Source organism: Scylla paramamosain, chromosome 10, assembly GCF_035594125.1.
Source record: "Scylla paramamosain isolate STU-SP2022 chromosome 10, ASM3559412v1, whole genome shotgun sequence".
Lineage (NCBI taxonomy): Eukaryota > Metazoa > Arthropoda > Malacostraca > Decapoda > Portunidae > Scylla > Scylla paramamosain.
Window position 1 is genome coordinate 4805001 of NC_087160.1, and position 16830 is coordinate 4821830.

General features: G+C 38.5%; 2 protein-coding genes across 4 annotated transcripts in view; both read left to right on the plus strand.

Moving 5' to 3' along the window:
• The window catches only part of LOC135104136 (uncharacterized), a 21221-nt gene extending 9090 nt beyond the window's left edge, over positions 1-12131 (plus strand). Inside the window, exons 9-13 of the mRNA XM_064011166.1 lie at positions 3581-3802; positions 5131-5253; positions 5987-6088; positions 7400-7534; positions 8904-12131. Coding sequence (XP_063867236.1) covers positions 3581-3802; positions 5131-5253; positions 5987-6088; positions 7400-7534; positions 8904-8959 — 638 coding nt within the window. The 3' untranslated portion in view covers positions 8960-12131. The remainder of the gene's footprint in view (positions 1-3580; positions 3803-5130; positions 5254-5986; positions 6089-7399; positions 7535-8903) is intronic.
• A 3993-nt stretch (positions 12132-16124) lies between these two features.
• Positions 16125-16830, plus strand: part of LOC135104138 (2',3'-cyclic-nucleotide 3'-phosphodiesterase-like) — a 39718-nt gene continuing 39012 nt past the window's right edge. For 2 of the 3 annotated variants that reach the window (XM_064011168.1, XM_064011172.1), the window contains exon 1: positions 16694-16751. The gene's annotated coding sequence lies outside the window, so the exon portion shown is untranslated. Of the gene's footprint in view, positions 16752-16830 lie in introns of all 3 variants that reach the window. The other variant, XM_064011169.1, reaches the window with a different exon arrangement.

Genomic DNA, 16830 nt, shown 5'->3' on the forward strand with positions numbered 1-16830 from the left:
AGACAGCAAGAGATGCAACATTGCGGCGGTGAGAGAGAGGCTGAAGACAGTCAGTTAGAGGAGAGGAGTTGATGAGACGAAAAGCTTTTGATTCCACCCTGTCTAGAACAGCAGTATGAGTGGAACCCCCCCAGACATGTGAAGCATACTCCATACATGGACGGATAAGGCCCTTGTACAGAGTTAGCAGCTGGGGGGGTGAGAAAAACTGGCGGAGACGTCTCAGAACACCTAACTTCATAGAAGCTGTTTTAGCTAGAGATGAGATGTGAAGTTTCCAGTTCAGATTATAAGTAAAGGACAGACCGAGGATGTTCAGTGTAGAAGAGGGGGACAGTTGAGTGTCATTGAAGAAGAGGGGATAGTTGTCTGGAAGATTGTGTCGAGTTGATAGATGGAGGAATTGAGTTTTTGAGGCATTGAACAATACCAAGTTTGCTCTGCCCCAATCAGAAATTTTAGAAAGATCAGAAGTCAGGCGTTCTGTGGCTTCCCTGCATGATATGTTTACCTCCTGAAGGGTTGGACGTCTATGAAAAGACGTGGAAAAGTGCAGGGTGGTATCATCAGCATAGGAGTGGATAGGACAAGAAGTTTGGTTTAGAAGATCATTAATGAATAATAAGAAGAGAGTGGGTGACAGGACAGAACCCTGAGGAACACCACTGTTAATAGATTTAGGAGAAGAACAGTGACCGTCTACCACAGCAGCAATAGAACGGTCAGAAAGGAAACTTGAGATGAAGTTACAGAGAGAAGGATAGAAACCGTAGGAGGGTAGTTTGGAAATCAAAGCTTTGTGCCAGACTCTATCAAAGGCTTTTGATATGTCCAAGGCAACAGCAAAAGTTTCACCAAAGTCTCTAAAAGAGGATGACCAAGACTCGGTAAGGAAAGCCAGAAGATCACCAGTAGAGCGGCCTTGACGGAACCCATACTGGCGATCAGATAGAAGGTTGTGAAGTGATAGATGTTTAAGAATCTTCCTGTTGAGGATAGATTCAAAAACTTTAGATAAGCAGGAAATTAAAGCAATAGGACGGTAGTTTGAGGGATTAGAGCGGTCACCCTTTTTAGGAACAGGTTGAATGTAGGCAAACTTCCAGCAAGAAGGAAAGGTAGATGTTGACAGACAGAGCTGAAAGAGTTTGACTAGGCAAGGTGCAAGCACGGAGGCACAGTTTCGGAGAACAATAGGAGGGACCCCATCAGGTCCATAAGCCTTCTGAGGGTTTAGGCCAGCGAGGGCATGGAAAACATCATTACGAAGAATTTTAATATGAGGCATGAAGTAGTCAGAGGGTGGAGGAGAGGGAGGAACAAGCCCAGAATCGTCCAAGGTATAGTTTTTAGCAAAGGTTTGAGCAAAGAGTTCAGCTTTAGAAATAGATGTGATAGCAGTGGTGCCATCTGGTTGAAGTAGAGGAGGGAAAGAAGAAGAAGCAAAGTTATTGGAGATATTTTTGGCTAGATGCCAGAAATCATGAGGGGAGTTAGATCTTGAAAGGTTTTGACATTTTCTGTTAATGAAGGAGTTTTTGGCTAGTTGGAGAACAGACTTGGCATGGTTCCGGGCAGAAATATAAAGTGCATGAGATTCTGGTGAAGGAAGGCTTAAGTACCTTTTGTGGGCCACCTCTCTATCATGTATAGCACGAGAACAAGCTGTGTTAAACCAAGGTTTAGAAGGTTTAGGACGAGAAAAAGAGTGAGGAATGTACGCCTCCATGCCAGACACTATCACCTCTGTTATGCGCTCAGCACACAAAGACGGGTCTCTGACACGGAAGCAGTAGTCATTCCAAGGAAAATCAGCAAAATACCGCCTCAGGTCCCCCCAACTAGCAGAGGCAAAACGCCAGAGGCACTTTCGCTTAGGGGGATCCTGAGGAGGGATTGGAGTGATAAGGCAAGATAAAGATATGAGATTGTGATCGGAGGAGCCCAACGGAGAAGAAAGGGTGACAGCATAAGCAGAAGGATTAGAGGTCAGGAAAAGGTCAAGAATGTTGGGCGTATCTCCAAGACGGTCAGGAATACGAGTAGGGTGTTGCACCAATTGCTCTAGGTCATGGAGGATAGCAAAGTTGTAGGCTAGTTCACCAGGATGGTCAGTGAAGGGAGAGGAAAGCCAAAGCTGGTGGTGAACATTGAAGTCTCCAAGAATGGAGATCTCTGCAAAAGGGAAGAGGGTCAGAATGTGCTCCACTTTGGAAGTTTAGTCAAAGAATTTCTTATAGTCAGAGGAGTTAGGAGAGAGGTATACAGCACAGATAAATTTAGTATGAGAATGACTCTGTAGTCGTAGCCAGATGGTGGAAAACTCGGAAGATTCAAGAGCGTGGGCACGAGAGCAGGTTAAGTCATTGCGCACATAAACGCAGCATCCAGCTTTGGATCGAAAATGAGGATAGAGAAAGTAGGAGGGAACAGAAAAGGGGCTACTGTCAGTTGCCTCAGACACCTGAGTTTCAGTGAGGAAAAGAAGATGAGGTTTAGAAGAGGAGAGGTGGTGTTCTACAGATTGAAAATTAGATCTTAGACCGCGAATGTTGCAGAAGTTAATGAAGAAAAAGTTGAGGGGGGTGTCAAGACACTTAGGGTCGTCGACGGAAAGGCAGTCCGACCTGGGGACATTTATGGTCCCCTCCCCAGATGGGGACTCCGAGGCTGGTGTAGGAGTCGCCATGATTTTAAAATTTTTTGAGTGAAGGGTGTGTGTGTTATTAGGTGCTTGTAGTTTTGTGTGGAGGAAGAGAGTTGTCTTTAGAGGGCAGGCTGTGACTACCCCCTTGTGTTGTGAGACACAAAGGGAAACGTTCAGTGAGGTCACAGCTGGGTTTAATGATAAGTTCACAGCACCCCCTGAACAGTGCTTTAGACCTCTAATTTGTAGCCTCTAATTTAAATTAGCTGCCTTCCATGTTTGTTTGCCTTTATTTCACATCAAATAATAGTCATGTTGCGATTTACTTTGCTTCACTATCTATATGGTAGTGAAATCATTTCTTAAATCAAAAGTGGGTTTTGTCTGTATAATATGGCATGTCTTGTTCATTCCCATGGGAGAATTTCTAGGAAAAGGCATCATATACAAATAGATTGATTGAGGGTAAGTTATTGGATTTGTAGTTTTTGCTTTGCCATGAGTGAGCATCCACTGAATATCAGTACTCATGTACAAGTTTTTAAGATGTACTTTAGTAAGGTATTTGGCCACAAGGAAAGAATGGCAGACAGTAAAAAGATCAAGAAAGTATATGAGGAATGTAGGTATTGTGGATGAAAGTTGACTTCCATTGAGCTGAAGTATGTGAGAGAAAAGTTTGAGAGGATTTGAACATGCAAGAAGAGGAATAAGTGGATATGTAGTGGTTATTTGCTTAGGAGAGTGTATAGGTATAAATATACACCCTGAAATCAGATACTTCTGTGGATATGTTTACAGAACAGTAACATTTTATTCATTTATTTGGTGTTTTCTATGAGTGTAAATAGAAATAGTTGTAGTTATTGGTTTATTTATTTTTTACATTATATTTTTATCTACACACTTTTAAATACCTCCATTTTTTCTCAGAGATGGATGTGTGGGGAGAGAGCCCTGCTCCCAATGCACTGGGAACCCCAAAGACCTCAAAACTAAATCAATCGTCCCAAGGTGAAAAAGTACAGCCAGAGGAAATGCCATGTGTTGTAGAAGACCTGGAGGCACGTGACAAAGAAGCTTCAGTCTGTGCTGTTCCTGAGTCTGCAGTTTCTGGCTGTATACTGATTCCATGTGTAGATGGAGATGATAAAGGTTTGTTAGTTCTTTTACAGTTGATATTTTATGAAATTTCTACTAATTGTAGTAGGTCCTAATTTTAGTTCATCTATATCTTCTTTTTATTTTTAGTCACAATTCAGAGGATATGAATAGACAGGCATGCTCTGTGGCATGTGGCAGTCATGTCAATCTCACTTGAATCACATGAGTTTACATTCAAACTTGTCACTAGTACCTTTATACAAGGTAATTACATGCACTTATCTAGTCAGTTGGCACTACAGGTAGTCCCCCACTTAGGAACATTTGAGTTAAAAAGTTGTCCGAATTCAAAATTAGCAGATAAGGATAATTTGGATGTTTGCTGAGGGGTGGTAGCTGGAGTGAGATGTGTGAGAGTTCTGAACAATAGCATACTGTACATACCTGCACTCCCTTTTTTGCCTCTTTATTCATTCAAACATGTCATGTGTTAAACACAAGATTAGTAGTGATGATCCATCCTCCCTTATTTTCAATATTTCTGATACTCTATCATCTTCATTCCCTCCACTTTCATTCAATAACTTGTCTGGCCTTGCTATAGAAAGACAGTTCATGTATGCCAGCTGTGTCCCCTTATCAAGTTTAGATTAAAGATCTTATTTTTGTTATTACTGTAGACTTTCTTTCATTTTCTTGAAGGCACATTAAAAAACAAAAAAAAATTTTACTGTTTATGTTGGTATGTCCAAATCTAGAGCTATCCATAACTAAAACATGTTGCAATATGTACTGTTTAAATACTATGGTACAAATGACATACTTAAGAACAGCCTCTAGTTTATGAGTTGGAGACTATCTGCATACTGTTTTTGAAAAGTCTTGTGTTATGCAACAGTCTGGGTGTAGTTGCTCCAGTTAGAAATTGCTGAGACAGGAAAGTGATAGCAGCAGTACTTTGTTACTTTGGGATGTGATTGGCCTAGGAGATGGAAGAGAGGCTACCTCAGTAGTAAGGGCCAGGAGTGGATAGGAGAAGCTTACAAAGTCACCTTCTGACAGTTTGAGCCTTACACTAAAGAAGCCCTTCATGGTAGAGGTGGTGATGTGAAATGACTGGAGCATGACAAATACTAAACTAAGATGTGATGGATATGCAATGCTACTGTGAGAGATGGCCATAGAAATGAAGAATTATTAAAAGTGTATTACATTATTGTCTCATTTCAAACACATCTGTAATCTTGACAACATTTAGTTGCAGTCTTCTCTGCTAACATGATAAAGTTTTGTGGCAATTCTTTGGAAGGTATTTTCACAGGCTGCTGTTGGTCTTGATTTGATTTGCTATCACTAATTAATGTTCTGTTCTATACCAGTTGGGCAAAGAAGAAAGGCAAGGAAGTCTCGTAAATCTGTAATGTTTGCCACTGAGGAGCAGGAGAACGTGAAAACCAACAAATTACCTGGCACGCCGGTTCATACATCTACCAGAGTGTCAAGTATGTATTATACTTACATCAGTTTAGCTGTTCTCTGGTTACTGTGCTGTACAGGGAGCATGACTATCAAGCTTTACACTGATCACCGAATTCCACCTATCCTGAATTAAGTGTATTCAGTTTCCATGTTAGCTCTTTACTCATTACTTTCTTAATACATATGGTATTCAGTTTTGTGTTTCAAGGGATATTTTTCCAAGAACAAGCTGACTGAGTTTATATATTTTTTTATGTCTGTTCAAACACATCTTATGTATGGTAAATAATTTTCAGTGCAAGTTCTTCCTCATAGTATGAGACTTTGTATCTTTTATTTATTTATTTATTTATTTATTTATTAATTAATTAATTAATTTATTTATTTATTTATTATTATTTTTTATTTATGTAAGAGGGCCACTGGCCAAGGGCAAAAAAAGGGGGGGGCTCACTTATTGCCAAACCTCCCTCTTGAAAGAGTCATAGGTATTTGGTATATAACCATAATATTTACTGAAACTTACTTTCTAAGTAGTTCATACTTGTGTACCTATTCTTGAGCTAATGAACAACACCATTGTCTTGTGTAACAATGTTGTAAATTTTTAAAGATATGTTGTAAGTTGGCATACTGATAGAAGAGGCCCTGTATCGTGGCTTGAGTAAAATAACCTTTCATGCAAAGACTGTCAGGATTTCTTTGTTGTACTTTGGTGCACTCACTTTCTTTTAGCCATCATCATACTTGTTTCAGTGGGACTCTTTGCCAAGGTTGATCTGAATGTGGAACACCCAATCAATGAGGATCAAGATCTGATAGTATTTGAAACTCCAAAAAGTGAAAAGAAAACAGCATGTGAGTACTTTAAGGTAGTGTAGTGTAAGTTTTCACTTTTTATTTAAATGCCTTCAAAAGGAACAACAGTTGAATGGCCCAAAGGAAATTGGATGAGTTACATGAATTTTGGTTTGATTCTGTGTAAGAATGGAAGGTTAGAGAAGAGAAAAGGCAGTGCAGGGTAGGAAAGTGTTGAATTTTAACCACTTGAGGTAAAAGAAAGTTAGGCTCGCATGGACATAAAAAGTGACTGCATGATGGAATAGTTGTACAACAATGACATGAAAGTGTTATGTTTTGAGATTAATGACAAAATTAAAAAATCCAAGCATTTGAAATTGAGAAATTTCCATGGTGAGTGACAAATAATGCAAGTAAGGAAAATGTGTGTTACAGATTTGGTGTGTCAAATAAGCTGAGAAAATTAAATGTGAAATTGTTGAAAGGATCAAATACAACATCCTTAAGTAATTTGACCACAAAGAATGAAAGATGGGGATGATGGTAATACAGTGGAACCTTGGTTCTCAAACTTAATTCGTTCCTGAATGCCGTTTAAAATCCAAAATGTTAAAAAACTTAAACTATTTTCCCCATAGGAATCAATGTAAAATAGATTCATCCATTCCCAGACACCAGTCTATGCTTTCTTAGTGGCTTATTTATATGACAGATGCTCCCACAGCCAAGATGGCTGCTTCACAACATTTCCAGCTCACAAATTATTTTATCCAGAAAGGATGTATTGAATTAACTTAGTGACACAGAATTCATCAGAAGATATTGTTTAGACCAATCTAGTGAGGGAAGCCTTACGGAGGGACACAGAGAGGAACAACCCACTTACCACCAAAACAAAGGTGATCATAACACCTAGACATCTTGATGCTGGGAAAAGCTACTGGAAAAATACAGTTGTGCAGTAGTGATGGTGTTGGGGGTCACTGAGGGAGCCACAGGTGGCTCGGGATTACTCCTGAGCACCAAAACTTTTTTTACATCAAGGCTTTTCAGAAAAATGCAATCACATTTACCTTATTTCAAAGATTGAATTGGAGGAGAGACACTGTGTCTCTCCTTCAAACATATAAAAATTAAATAAATATAGAAACTATAAATTATTAATAAATGGGAGCTTTTGCTATATCTTTTAATATTTGAAATCAAGTGACTTTGTTCTACAACCGAATTATAGTACCACAACCAAAGTAGTACTTAGTTCCGAATTTTGTTCAAAAAGGGAGGTGTTCAGTAACTGAGGTTCCACTGCATAATTTTCTGGACTGTCAAAGACACCACACTTGATGATGGTGGTGTTGTTTGTGGCAGGTACAAGGAGATCAGCCCGAATAAGCCTTCTCCCAGGCATGACACCAAGCCCACTGAAGGAGACAGCAGCACCTTTGCCTAGTGACCTCATCACCTGGGACTCACCTGAACCCAGGAGGACTTCAAGATATGCAGGTTACTTTTCCTTTTTCATATTAACTTTGTAGTATATTGGAAGTGACGGTTATCACTATTACTGTGTGTGTGTGTGTGTGTGTGTGTGTGTGTGTGTGTGTGTGTGTGTGTGTGTGTGTGTGTGTGTGTGTGTGTGTGTGTGTGTGTGTGTGAGTGTGTTCTCTCTCTCTCTTTCTCCCAGTGGGATTATATCTGAAAAATAAACTGTACATTGTATGTATACGTTTGTTACATAAGGTTAGATCTGTACAATTTGTCAAAATATCCACTTAGTCTTCTTTGCTGTGAATTGGATTCCTGCTTTTGTTTTTTCTTTGTTCTACTTCTTAGATTTAGCAAATTTCCCATTACATAAAGCCAATATGTATACATTACTTTTATCATTATTATTACTATTATTATTGTTTATTATTATTATTATTAGTAGTAGTAGTAGTAGTATTATTAGTATTATTATTATTATTATTATTATTATTATATAATGTAGAGGTGCATGTATATATATACCTACTTGTATAGAGAGAGAGAGAGAGAGAGAGAGAGAGAGAGAGAGAGAGAGAGAGAGAGAGAGAGATTATAATATGAAATAGTTGTGTTACAATGCTGTATGGTGCTGAAACATGGAACATGGGAGTAGTAGAAAATAAATAGTTAAATGTAATGGAAATAAAGTTGTTTGAGGAGTATGTGTGGAGTAACATTGAGGGGCAGTTGGCTGGACAGGCAGATTCATGTTTAAGAAGGTTCAGTCATGTGAAGAGAATGAAGGACAGAAAACAAGTTAAGAGAATAATGAAGTCAGATGCACATGTTGAAAGGTTAAGAGGACAGCTATGTCTAGAGTGGATGAACTGTGTGACGAGAGCACTGAATGAGAGAAGAATGGCTGCAGCAAGCATTAGTGATTGTGCATGATTGAAGTGAATGGAAAGCATTAGCAGGGAGTGTGTGAAAATGATGTCTTGTCGACCCATGGGAAGGGTTGTGGGCACACTTGATGGGGTTCGTTGGTGTATGGACCCAGTGAGGAGGCACATTTTGTAGGAAGTACCCAGCACCTGCAGTGATCTCAGAATTGGAATAGGTACAGAGTAGGGAAGTCTCATTATGAAGAGGAAGGGTAAACCAATGTGTGGAATGTTATGGATGGATATATGTGGCAAGCTGTGCTATGCCTAAGCTTCTAGAGTGTATTAGGGTTACCCACAAGCCTTTCCCTTTCTACAGTGAGCTGACAGGACTAAGAGTGTGTGTTCTTTGTCTGGACCCCTCCATGGACAATTGCTGGCCTGGTATATAAATAGATAGATTATTATTGTTAATTATTGTTATTAATATTATTTAAATGATTTTAACTTTTTCCTTTCAGCCTCCAGCCTGGCCACACCAGTACGCAGGTCCCGCAGGCTGAGCAAGGCTGTATGAGCAGAAAACACACAGGATTTGGTACTATGGCCAGTCATGGGTAAACCATGTGATTTAAGTTTTGTCTCTGAGTTGGACTGAATGCTTCCACTTTTTCTTGAGGTTTGTTGAAGAAGCTGTCACTGGAGTAATACAGTTGTAGATGTGAATACAGCATAGCCCTTGAACTCCAAGATTATTGAGGGGTAGCGCACTTATTAAATATATTTTTCTGTGTAAACAAGATTGTTGATTATCTAGGGGCAAATTTCTCATTATGCAGACAGTCCTTGTGCAGAGTAACACCACCAGTGTCCTGACAGAGATGTTCATGTATTTACAAGTGTGTGTGTGTGTGTGTGTGTGTGTGTGTGTGTGTGTGTGTGTGTGTGTGTGTGTGTGTGTGTGTGTGTGTGTGTGTGTGTGTGTGTGTTTTCACTTACTGTGAATTTTGGCATTAAGATCACATTAAGTACACAACATATATATTTTTATCCAACCTGCTTTAATTACTGCTTATGAGGCTTTAGAGACTTCTTTATACAGTAGGATACGTGAAAGTGAACTTAATTTGTGACAAGGGAGTGTTTGTTATGGGAAATGTGCATTAGGGAGACTGAAGAACCTATGGGAAAAAATTAACTGGTTCCAGGGAACCAGGAAATAATATAAAAAAATGCCACAATTAAAAAACATCAAAATAAGCACATTTGCCCTACTGCATTTGATATAACACAACAAATATATACAGTACCCTCCTGAGTTTCAATCCAAGTCCTAAATTTTTCCCATCCTGAGTTTTGCACTGTTGGGACAAGTAGGTCACATTTACCCACCACTGTCATCTCTCTCTCTCTCTCTCTCTCTCTCTCTCTCTCTCTCTCTCTCTCTCTCTCTCTCTCTCTCTCTCTCTCTCTCTCTCTCTCTCTCTCTCTCTCTCTCTCTCTCTCTCTCGAATGAATGAATGAATGAATGAATGAAAGAGGGAGAGTGAGGTATCACCCCCTAGTCCCTTATTTCTCACAGAGGGGAGGTGACAGGGAGGGAGGTTTGAGACAAGACAAAAAAAGGGAGGAAGGGACAGGCGGCAGACAGAGAAGCAGCGGCTTGCACAGCTAGTGAGTGAGTCTTATGAGTTTTAGTTTATGATTAAATTTTTATTCAAATTTCAGGGCTCACACGAATGGCAACTTCATCTTGCCACTTATGGTTTATTATTCCGATTAAATATTTATTAAAATTCCACTGCTCACAAGAGTGGTGAGTTCATTATGCCAGTTTTGGTTTGTCATTCTGATTAGATATTTATTAAAATTTTAGTGTGTTATTGCAGTTGTACGTTATAATGACTGCTTTGTCACGTATCCTATTGTAGTTAGAAATTTGGGAATGATTATCATAACCATGAATATTTTTTGCAAGAAATTAATTTAGAGAGTATGAGTTATATGTACTAAAGGTAAATGGAAATACACTTTTTGAACTTTTAGGTCTTTTAATACAGACTCAATAATGATACAATATCTCCTAAAGATTAGTTTTCTCTGATGTTGCAGACCCACTATTAATGTTGGCATAAGGTGTAAGATGAATGACACAAATACAAGCTTTGCTCCTTTCTGTGGTGGAGTGTGCCCTGTGGAAGACTGTGTATCTGCATGTGTTCCTATTGCTGTACACCTTTGAATCAACACAATTATAAGTATGAGAATAGAGTGGTTCATTATAAAAGTTTAGTAGATATGTCACTGAATGTCTTGAAATGAAATTCCCATAGATTTACTATACTACTCATTATATTAAGTTTTATTTACTTCAGAGAGTATTCTACCTGCATTGTTATGAGGGAAAGCAATACATTTCAAGAATATATATGAAGGAAGCTGCAAATTTACTAAAATGGAATGGATTATTATTATTATATACTGAATTGTTGAAATTGCTATTGGAAGTGTAACATGGGAATATGGCATATTGTCTCTTTAACACTAATCAAGTAATGAAAAGCATCTTATTTTGTGCTCTTGTAAATTCATATTTTTGTTAAAATGGAAAGAAATATATAACTTAAAGATTCATGTTTCCTAACCTGAGAATTTGAATAGCTTCATTAATGTTCATGATAATGATATTGCATATGTTGCTGCCTATCATGTGTGTGCATTTTTTTTTTTTTTTTTTTTTTTTTTTTTTTTTTTTTTTCTTCTTCTTTCCTCTGTAGAAGTGTGACTCCTTATAAGAAGGTTCAGCCTTCTTTAATTTAGGAAAGCACATGAATTAGGAAGGAATGTTTATACTTGTTTTCTATAATTACCTTCACCATACTGTGTTCAGGAATAATTTCTTTTGCTTTTATATGTATATATTTTATATGATCTCTTACATTTTCTGTCTGGTAGATACCAAAGGCAATCTACTATTTGAACAAATTAGCTGTTAAACTGCTATTGTATCATCTATGTTCACAATATATTAAGTGTTTTCTACAGTAGAACAAAATTTTTTTTTTTTTTTTTTTTTTGCCATAGTGCAACAGTGTCCTATAATATAATGAATTATTTATGATTTAAGTTGAGTAAATGTAGCAATATCAAGTTGCAAATTTTGGTTTATATATTTTTGAGGAGCTTGATTCATGTAACATTTCTGTAGTGGTGCAAGTTGATGCCTGGACCAGGGTGAGTGCCCTCCTGCAAATTGCAGATTAACTATTTTCAGATGAATTTGCTTTTCTTATGCTGAGGCTACTATTTTCTTGTCAATAATCTTTTGTATTTTTCATCCAATTTATTTTATTTATTTATTATATTTTTATTGATCTTTCCTTTATTTTTATTTTGTATTTTAATTTTTCTTTATTTCTTTATTTTTTTATTTTATTTTTATTTTTATTTTTATTTTTTTGTTTGTTTTGTTTTATAGAGTAAAAAAAAAAAAATCTTAACCGCTTGCTTAATGAAGACAAATAGATATCCATGACTTCAACACTTGATCATGTTTCAATACACACTTTGTCAGCAAATACCTTGACTCATTAGTACCAAGCACTAGCATGCTTGTATCTCTCATCTTCCTGAATTCACCATTACATGGTATGTAGACGATTTATATTGGGGAGAAAAAGCTTCTTGAATTTAAAGTTCTCAAGATATTTATGTAATCCTTTGGAAATAAATCAATTGGTATATTACAATGGCTTTTACTTACATATTTAACTTATATTTTCTGCAACCTGCACTTTAGATAGTATTCAGGCAAGTATCCTAAAAAGAAGTTATAACAAGCTGATGGAAAAAAAAACTCACTTTTACATGCGGTTAAGGTAAAAAAAAAAGGGGGGGAGGGCAAGAAAAGTTGATTCTTACTCTAATTTATCCAGATGCCCATTCCTTAAAACATAAGGTGGCTGTGACAAGAAAATCTGTAGTATGTTCTTGTCCATACACTTCAGGTTTGAATACTCCATTGCTCTCAATCTCCCATCATCTCATCTCAGGTATTCCAGCACACACCATAGCAGTGGCCAGTGTTCTTGGCTATGGATCTGTGTATTACAGTTTGAATCCAGGCTGGGGCATGCAGCACACAGCTCCTTCTTTCATGTTGATCAATAAATGGCTACTTGATGAAAGCTGGGGAAGGTAAGGATGTCACAGTGGTGAGGGATGCCATCTACTACAGGCCACTGAGACAAAGACGAGTGCCAAGGCCTTGTGCAGCTGAAGTGTATGCCCCCCACTTTACTTTCTTCTGAGCATCAACTTCACCTTTGTACATCTTCCTTATCATCGTATACTCTTAAAATCCATGTAAATGGGATAGATAAGATCAATTCCATCATTCCTCTGTGTACCTGCACCATTATCTGACATATTCTGTGTACAGTTTTGTGCAATGTTGGTACAGTATCACAATTAATAAATTGCATGAAGTCACTGATTAGCAGGAGAAAGTACTGACAACAAACCTGTCTTTTGTAGAGGGCTTTGCAAAGCTACCCTTTAACTTCATTTGTTGCTCCTGTGAGTGATTATGATGAGAAGCAGATAATTATCCAACAAAACATCCTCTTCACTAAAGATTGACTTCCTGACAGCTGTTGCTGTGCTCTATTCTACTAGCACAGATGCTACAAAATCTTGTTTCTTTCCTTCTTTACCACCAGTAAGGCTTGGAGAGAATAGTTTTGAGTGTCAAGAGGTACCGTATTTGATGGGTCATAAGAAACATGGTCTCATAAGACGCACCCAGTTTTGGCAGACACTGAACTAAAAAAAAATAAATAAAATAAATAAATAAATAAAAAATAAATAAATAAAAATAAATAATAAAATAAAATAAAAAATATAAATATAAATAAATGAATAAATAAATGAGCGGATTTAAGCTCTGAATATGAAGTGAAGGATTTCACCTAACATTTGAAGACTCTCACATGCATTTAGATCATTATTAGATTCCAATATTTTGCATTTAAAAACTTAAATATTTGCTAGTAGCCTACGTACCAATCCTGTTATGAGATGTAAACATGTACCTGGCATATGGCGTCAGTAGTGACTGTGAGAGACTACAGGGGTAATAAAGTTTATTCATAAGAATGTTAAAAGATAGGTGATATTTTTAATTGTATGAAAGTGTGTCTTACCTCAAGGAGTAACATCATCAAACTGTAAAGAACGCTGTGAAGCTTGCCCGTGTCACCAGGTTCGGCGCGTAACTGACCGCATGTTTGTTTTGGTACATGCAATGCGTGGTGCATGGTCACTTAGGCAAATTCTTCCTGACTGGTGTCATTCTATGTGAATTACCGGTAAGTATGACCTATTATATATTGTTACCTTGAAAGAAAGAGTTGTTTTGTGGTTTAGTACCAATCATCATTTTGTTTACATGTGGGAAGATGTCTGGGGTTTGATTTTAGAGCCTCTGTTGCCGTAGACTTACCACCAACCACTGCCTCAATGCTGAACCTTGGTCTCATAGGACGCAGGCTTATTTCCAGAGACTTTTCTTGGAGAAAAGGTGCGTCTTATGAGCCATCAAATACGGTACATATTGTTAGTCTATGCAATGCTAGTGAATAGATCAGAGGATAAGAGGAATCTAGTCTGAAAACTTGGGAAGAATGAGTCAGAACAGGTGAAAGAATACGAGTATTTATTTAGGGATGTGGAAGAGTCCAGATGTGTGTGGTAAGGCAAAGAATGAAAAGATTAGCATGGTAAGTTAGTGGGTAGGTCGACTGGGAAGTGTAGCAAGGATGAGAGTGTAAATATGACTTGCTAAGAAAAGTGAGGAAGAGTGTGGCTGTCTCAAGTATTATGTATGGTATGGATGTGATTGCATGGAATGAGAGTGAATTAGATAAGTTAGAAGTAGGACTGAATATAATAGCAAGGATGGCACTGAATGCACCAAGGTATGCTGCTGTAGAAGCTGGAGTACATTTAAGAAAAGGCGTATGAAAGCAACTCTGAGTTATATAGCAAGACTGGAGCAAATGGAGGATGCAAAATTAGTGAAGAAGGTGTATCTGTGAACTGTGAGTAGTAGCAACTGGGGGAAGAAGTGTGTTAAGATGGTAAAGAAGAGTAACATCATGGTTGATTGTGAGTACCGTCCATTTGAGGGGAAGAAGATTCTGCATGACTAGAGCATGGCTGATAGAGACAGTGCTTAGAGTGAAGTGAGAGAACATGGAAAAGTGAAATAGATAGAGTACTGAAATGTGTAGATGAAAGAATGAGATGGAGCAAAAGAGGACCCTGGTAGAAAGAGACCCGATGCATGAAAAGTGAAATGATGGATGGTGATCTTTTCTTCCGAGTCAGGGCACAGTGTATGGGTGTGAATACAAAGAATTACAGATAGTCTGAATCCAGCAGCAAAGTGTGCCAGATGTGTGACATGAGAGAGAATGAGAATGCAGTATATGACGCAGGAGTGTGAGAGGTATGACTGAGAAAGAAAGGAGGGAGATGATGCGAGTGGTTCTGACTGAGCTACGGATTGATACGAATGAAAGAGTTGAGAAGACTAGAAAGGAATGGATAGTGCTGCTGTTGGGACTATGTAGAGACACGAGTAAAAGAATGAGTGAGGCAATGAAGGAGTTTTTTGGAGAAAATTGTGGCGTGCCAGATGTAGGGACAATTAATTTGGAGGATACTGTTGTTGTTGTTGTTGTTGTTGTTGTTGTTGTTGTTGTTGTTGGTGGTGGTGGTGGTGGTAGTGTTGTTGTTATTGTTGGTGGTGGTGGTAGTGTTGTTGTTGTTGTTGTTGTTGTTGTTGTTGTTGTTGTTCGTTTACCTACTTTTCATTTATCTGTTTTTTTTATTTTTTATGCAGATGATGTAGTTGTTATGAGTGAATTGGCAGATGAGCTTCAAAGTTTGTTGGATGTTGTGTATGGGCATGGAAAAGACTTTGGAGTAAGGTTTAGAAGTGAGAAAAGCAAGGTAATAATTGTGAATAGGTCAGAGGATGAAAGTAATGTGGTATGGAGACTTGGAGAGAATGAGTTGAAACAGGTGCAAGAATACAAGTATTTAGGGATGTGGATGAGTCCTAGTGGGTGTGGAAAGGCAAAGAATAAAAAAAAAATAAGTATGGTAAACCAGTGGGTAGGTCGACTGGGAAGCAAGGCATGGATGAGAACAAGTAAATATGGTGTGTTGAGATAAGTGTGGAAGAGTGTGGCTGTGCCAAGTATAATGTGTGGTACGGATGTGATTGCATGGAATGAAAGTGAAATTGATAAGTCAGAAGTGGGCCAGAATAGAGTAGCAAGGATGGCACTGAGTGCACCAAGGTAGTAGAAACCTTGAGAGGTGATATGGGATGGAGTACTTTTAGGGAAAGACTCACAAAAGCCACACTTAGGTACAAGATTAGGCTTGAGAGAATGGATGATGCAAGAGTAGCAAGGAAGGTGTACCTGTAGAATGAAAGTGGAAGCAAATGGAGGAAGAGGTGCATGAGAATGACAGACAGGAGTGGATTACAAGTTGTGTGGCCGATGAGAATGGCTGAGAAGAATCAAAATGAGCGTGAATGGGTGGTAACAAGAGGAGGCTGAGTGGGAGCCGAATGGGATGTGAGAAAATGGAAGAATGAGATAGACAAAGAAGTGAAATGTGTGGGACTGAATGAATGGAAGAATGAAATGGAAAGAAAGAAGACCCTGGAATGGTACTAGGAGAAAGAGGCCCCGAGGTATGAAAGGTGGTATGATGGAAGCCTGGGCGGTGATCTTCTCTTCCGAGCGAGGGCACAGTGTATGGATGTGAATGCAAGGAGTTACAGGTGGTCTGAGTCCCGCAGCAAAGTGTGCCAGATGTGTGACATGGGAGAGGATGAGACGGTGGAACATGTGGTGCTGGAGTGTGTGAAGTATGCCAGAGACAGGAATGAGATGATGCAAGTGATACTGACTGAGTTAGGGCATGATAGGAATGAAAGAGTGGAGAAGACAGGAAAGGAATGGATGGTGTTGTTGCTGGGACTGTGTAGAGAGGCGAATGAAAGGATGATTGAGGCGGTGAAAGAGTTTCTGGAGAGAATGTGGCGTGCCAGGTGTATGAACAATTAGGGTAGAGGATGCTGTTCGTTTCTCTCTCTTTTTTTTCCCCCCTTCTATAGGAGTTGCCGATCCAAAAGCCTGGCTCGAGTGATCCTGTGCCACCTGTACTATCAAGATCAAGATTAAGATCCCAACCCGTGCTGGCGGCAGATAATCATCTTATCTTTTCTACGGTACGTAAACAAACTTCCTGCCAAGCTCAAACTTTTTAGTGCTATGTAGCTTGAAGTAGGTATTTAAGGACACGGTCAGATGAAATTTAGCCACTGTTTTCACGGCGTGAAATTGATATTGTCGAAATACCAAA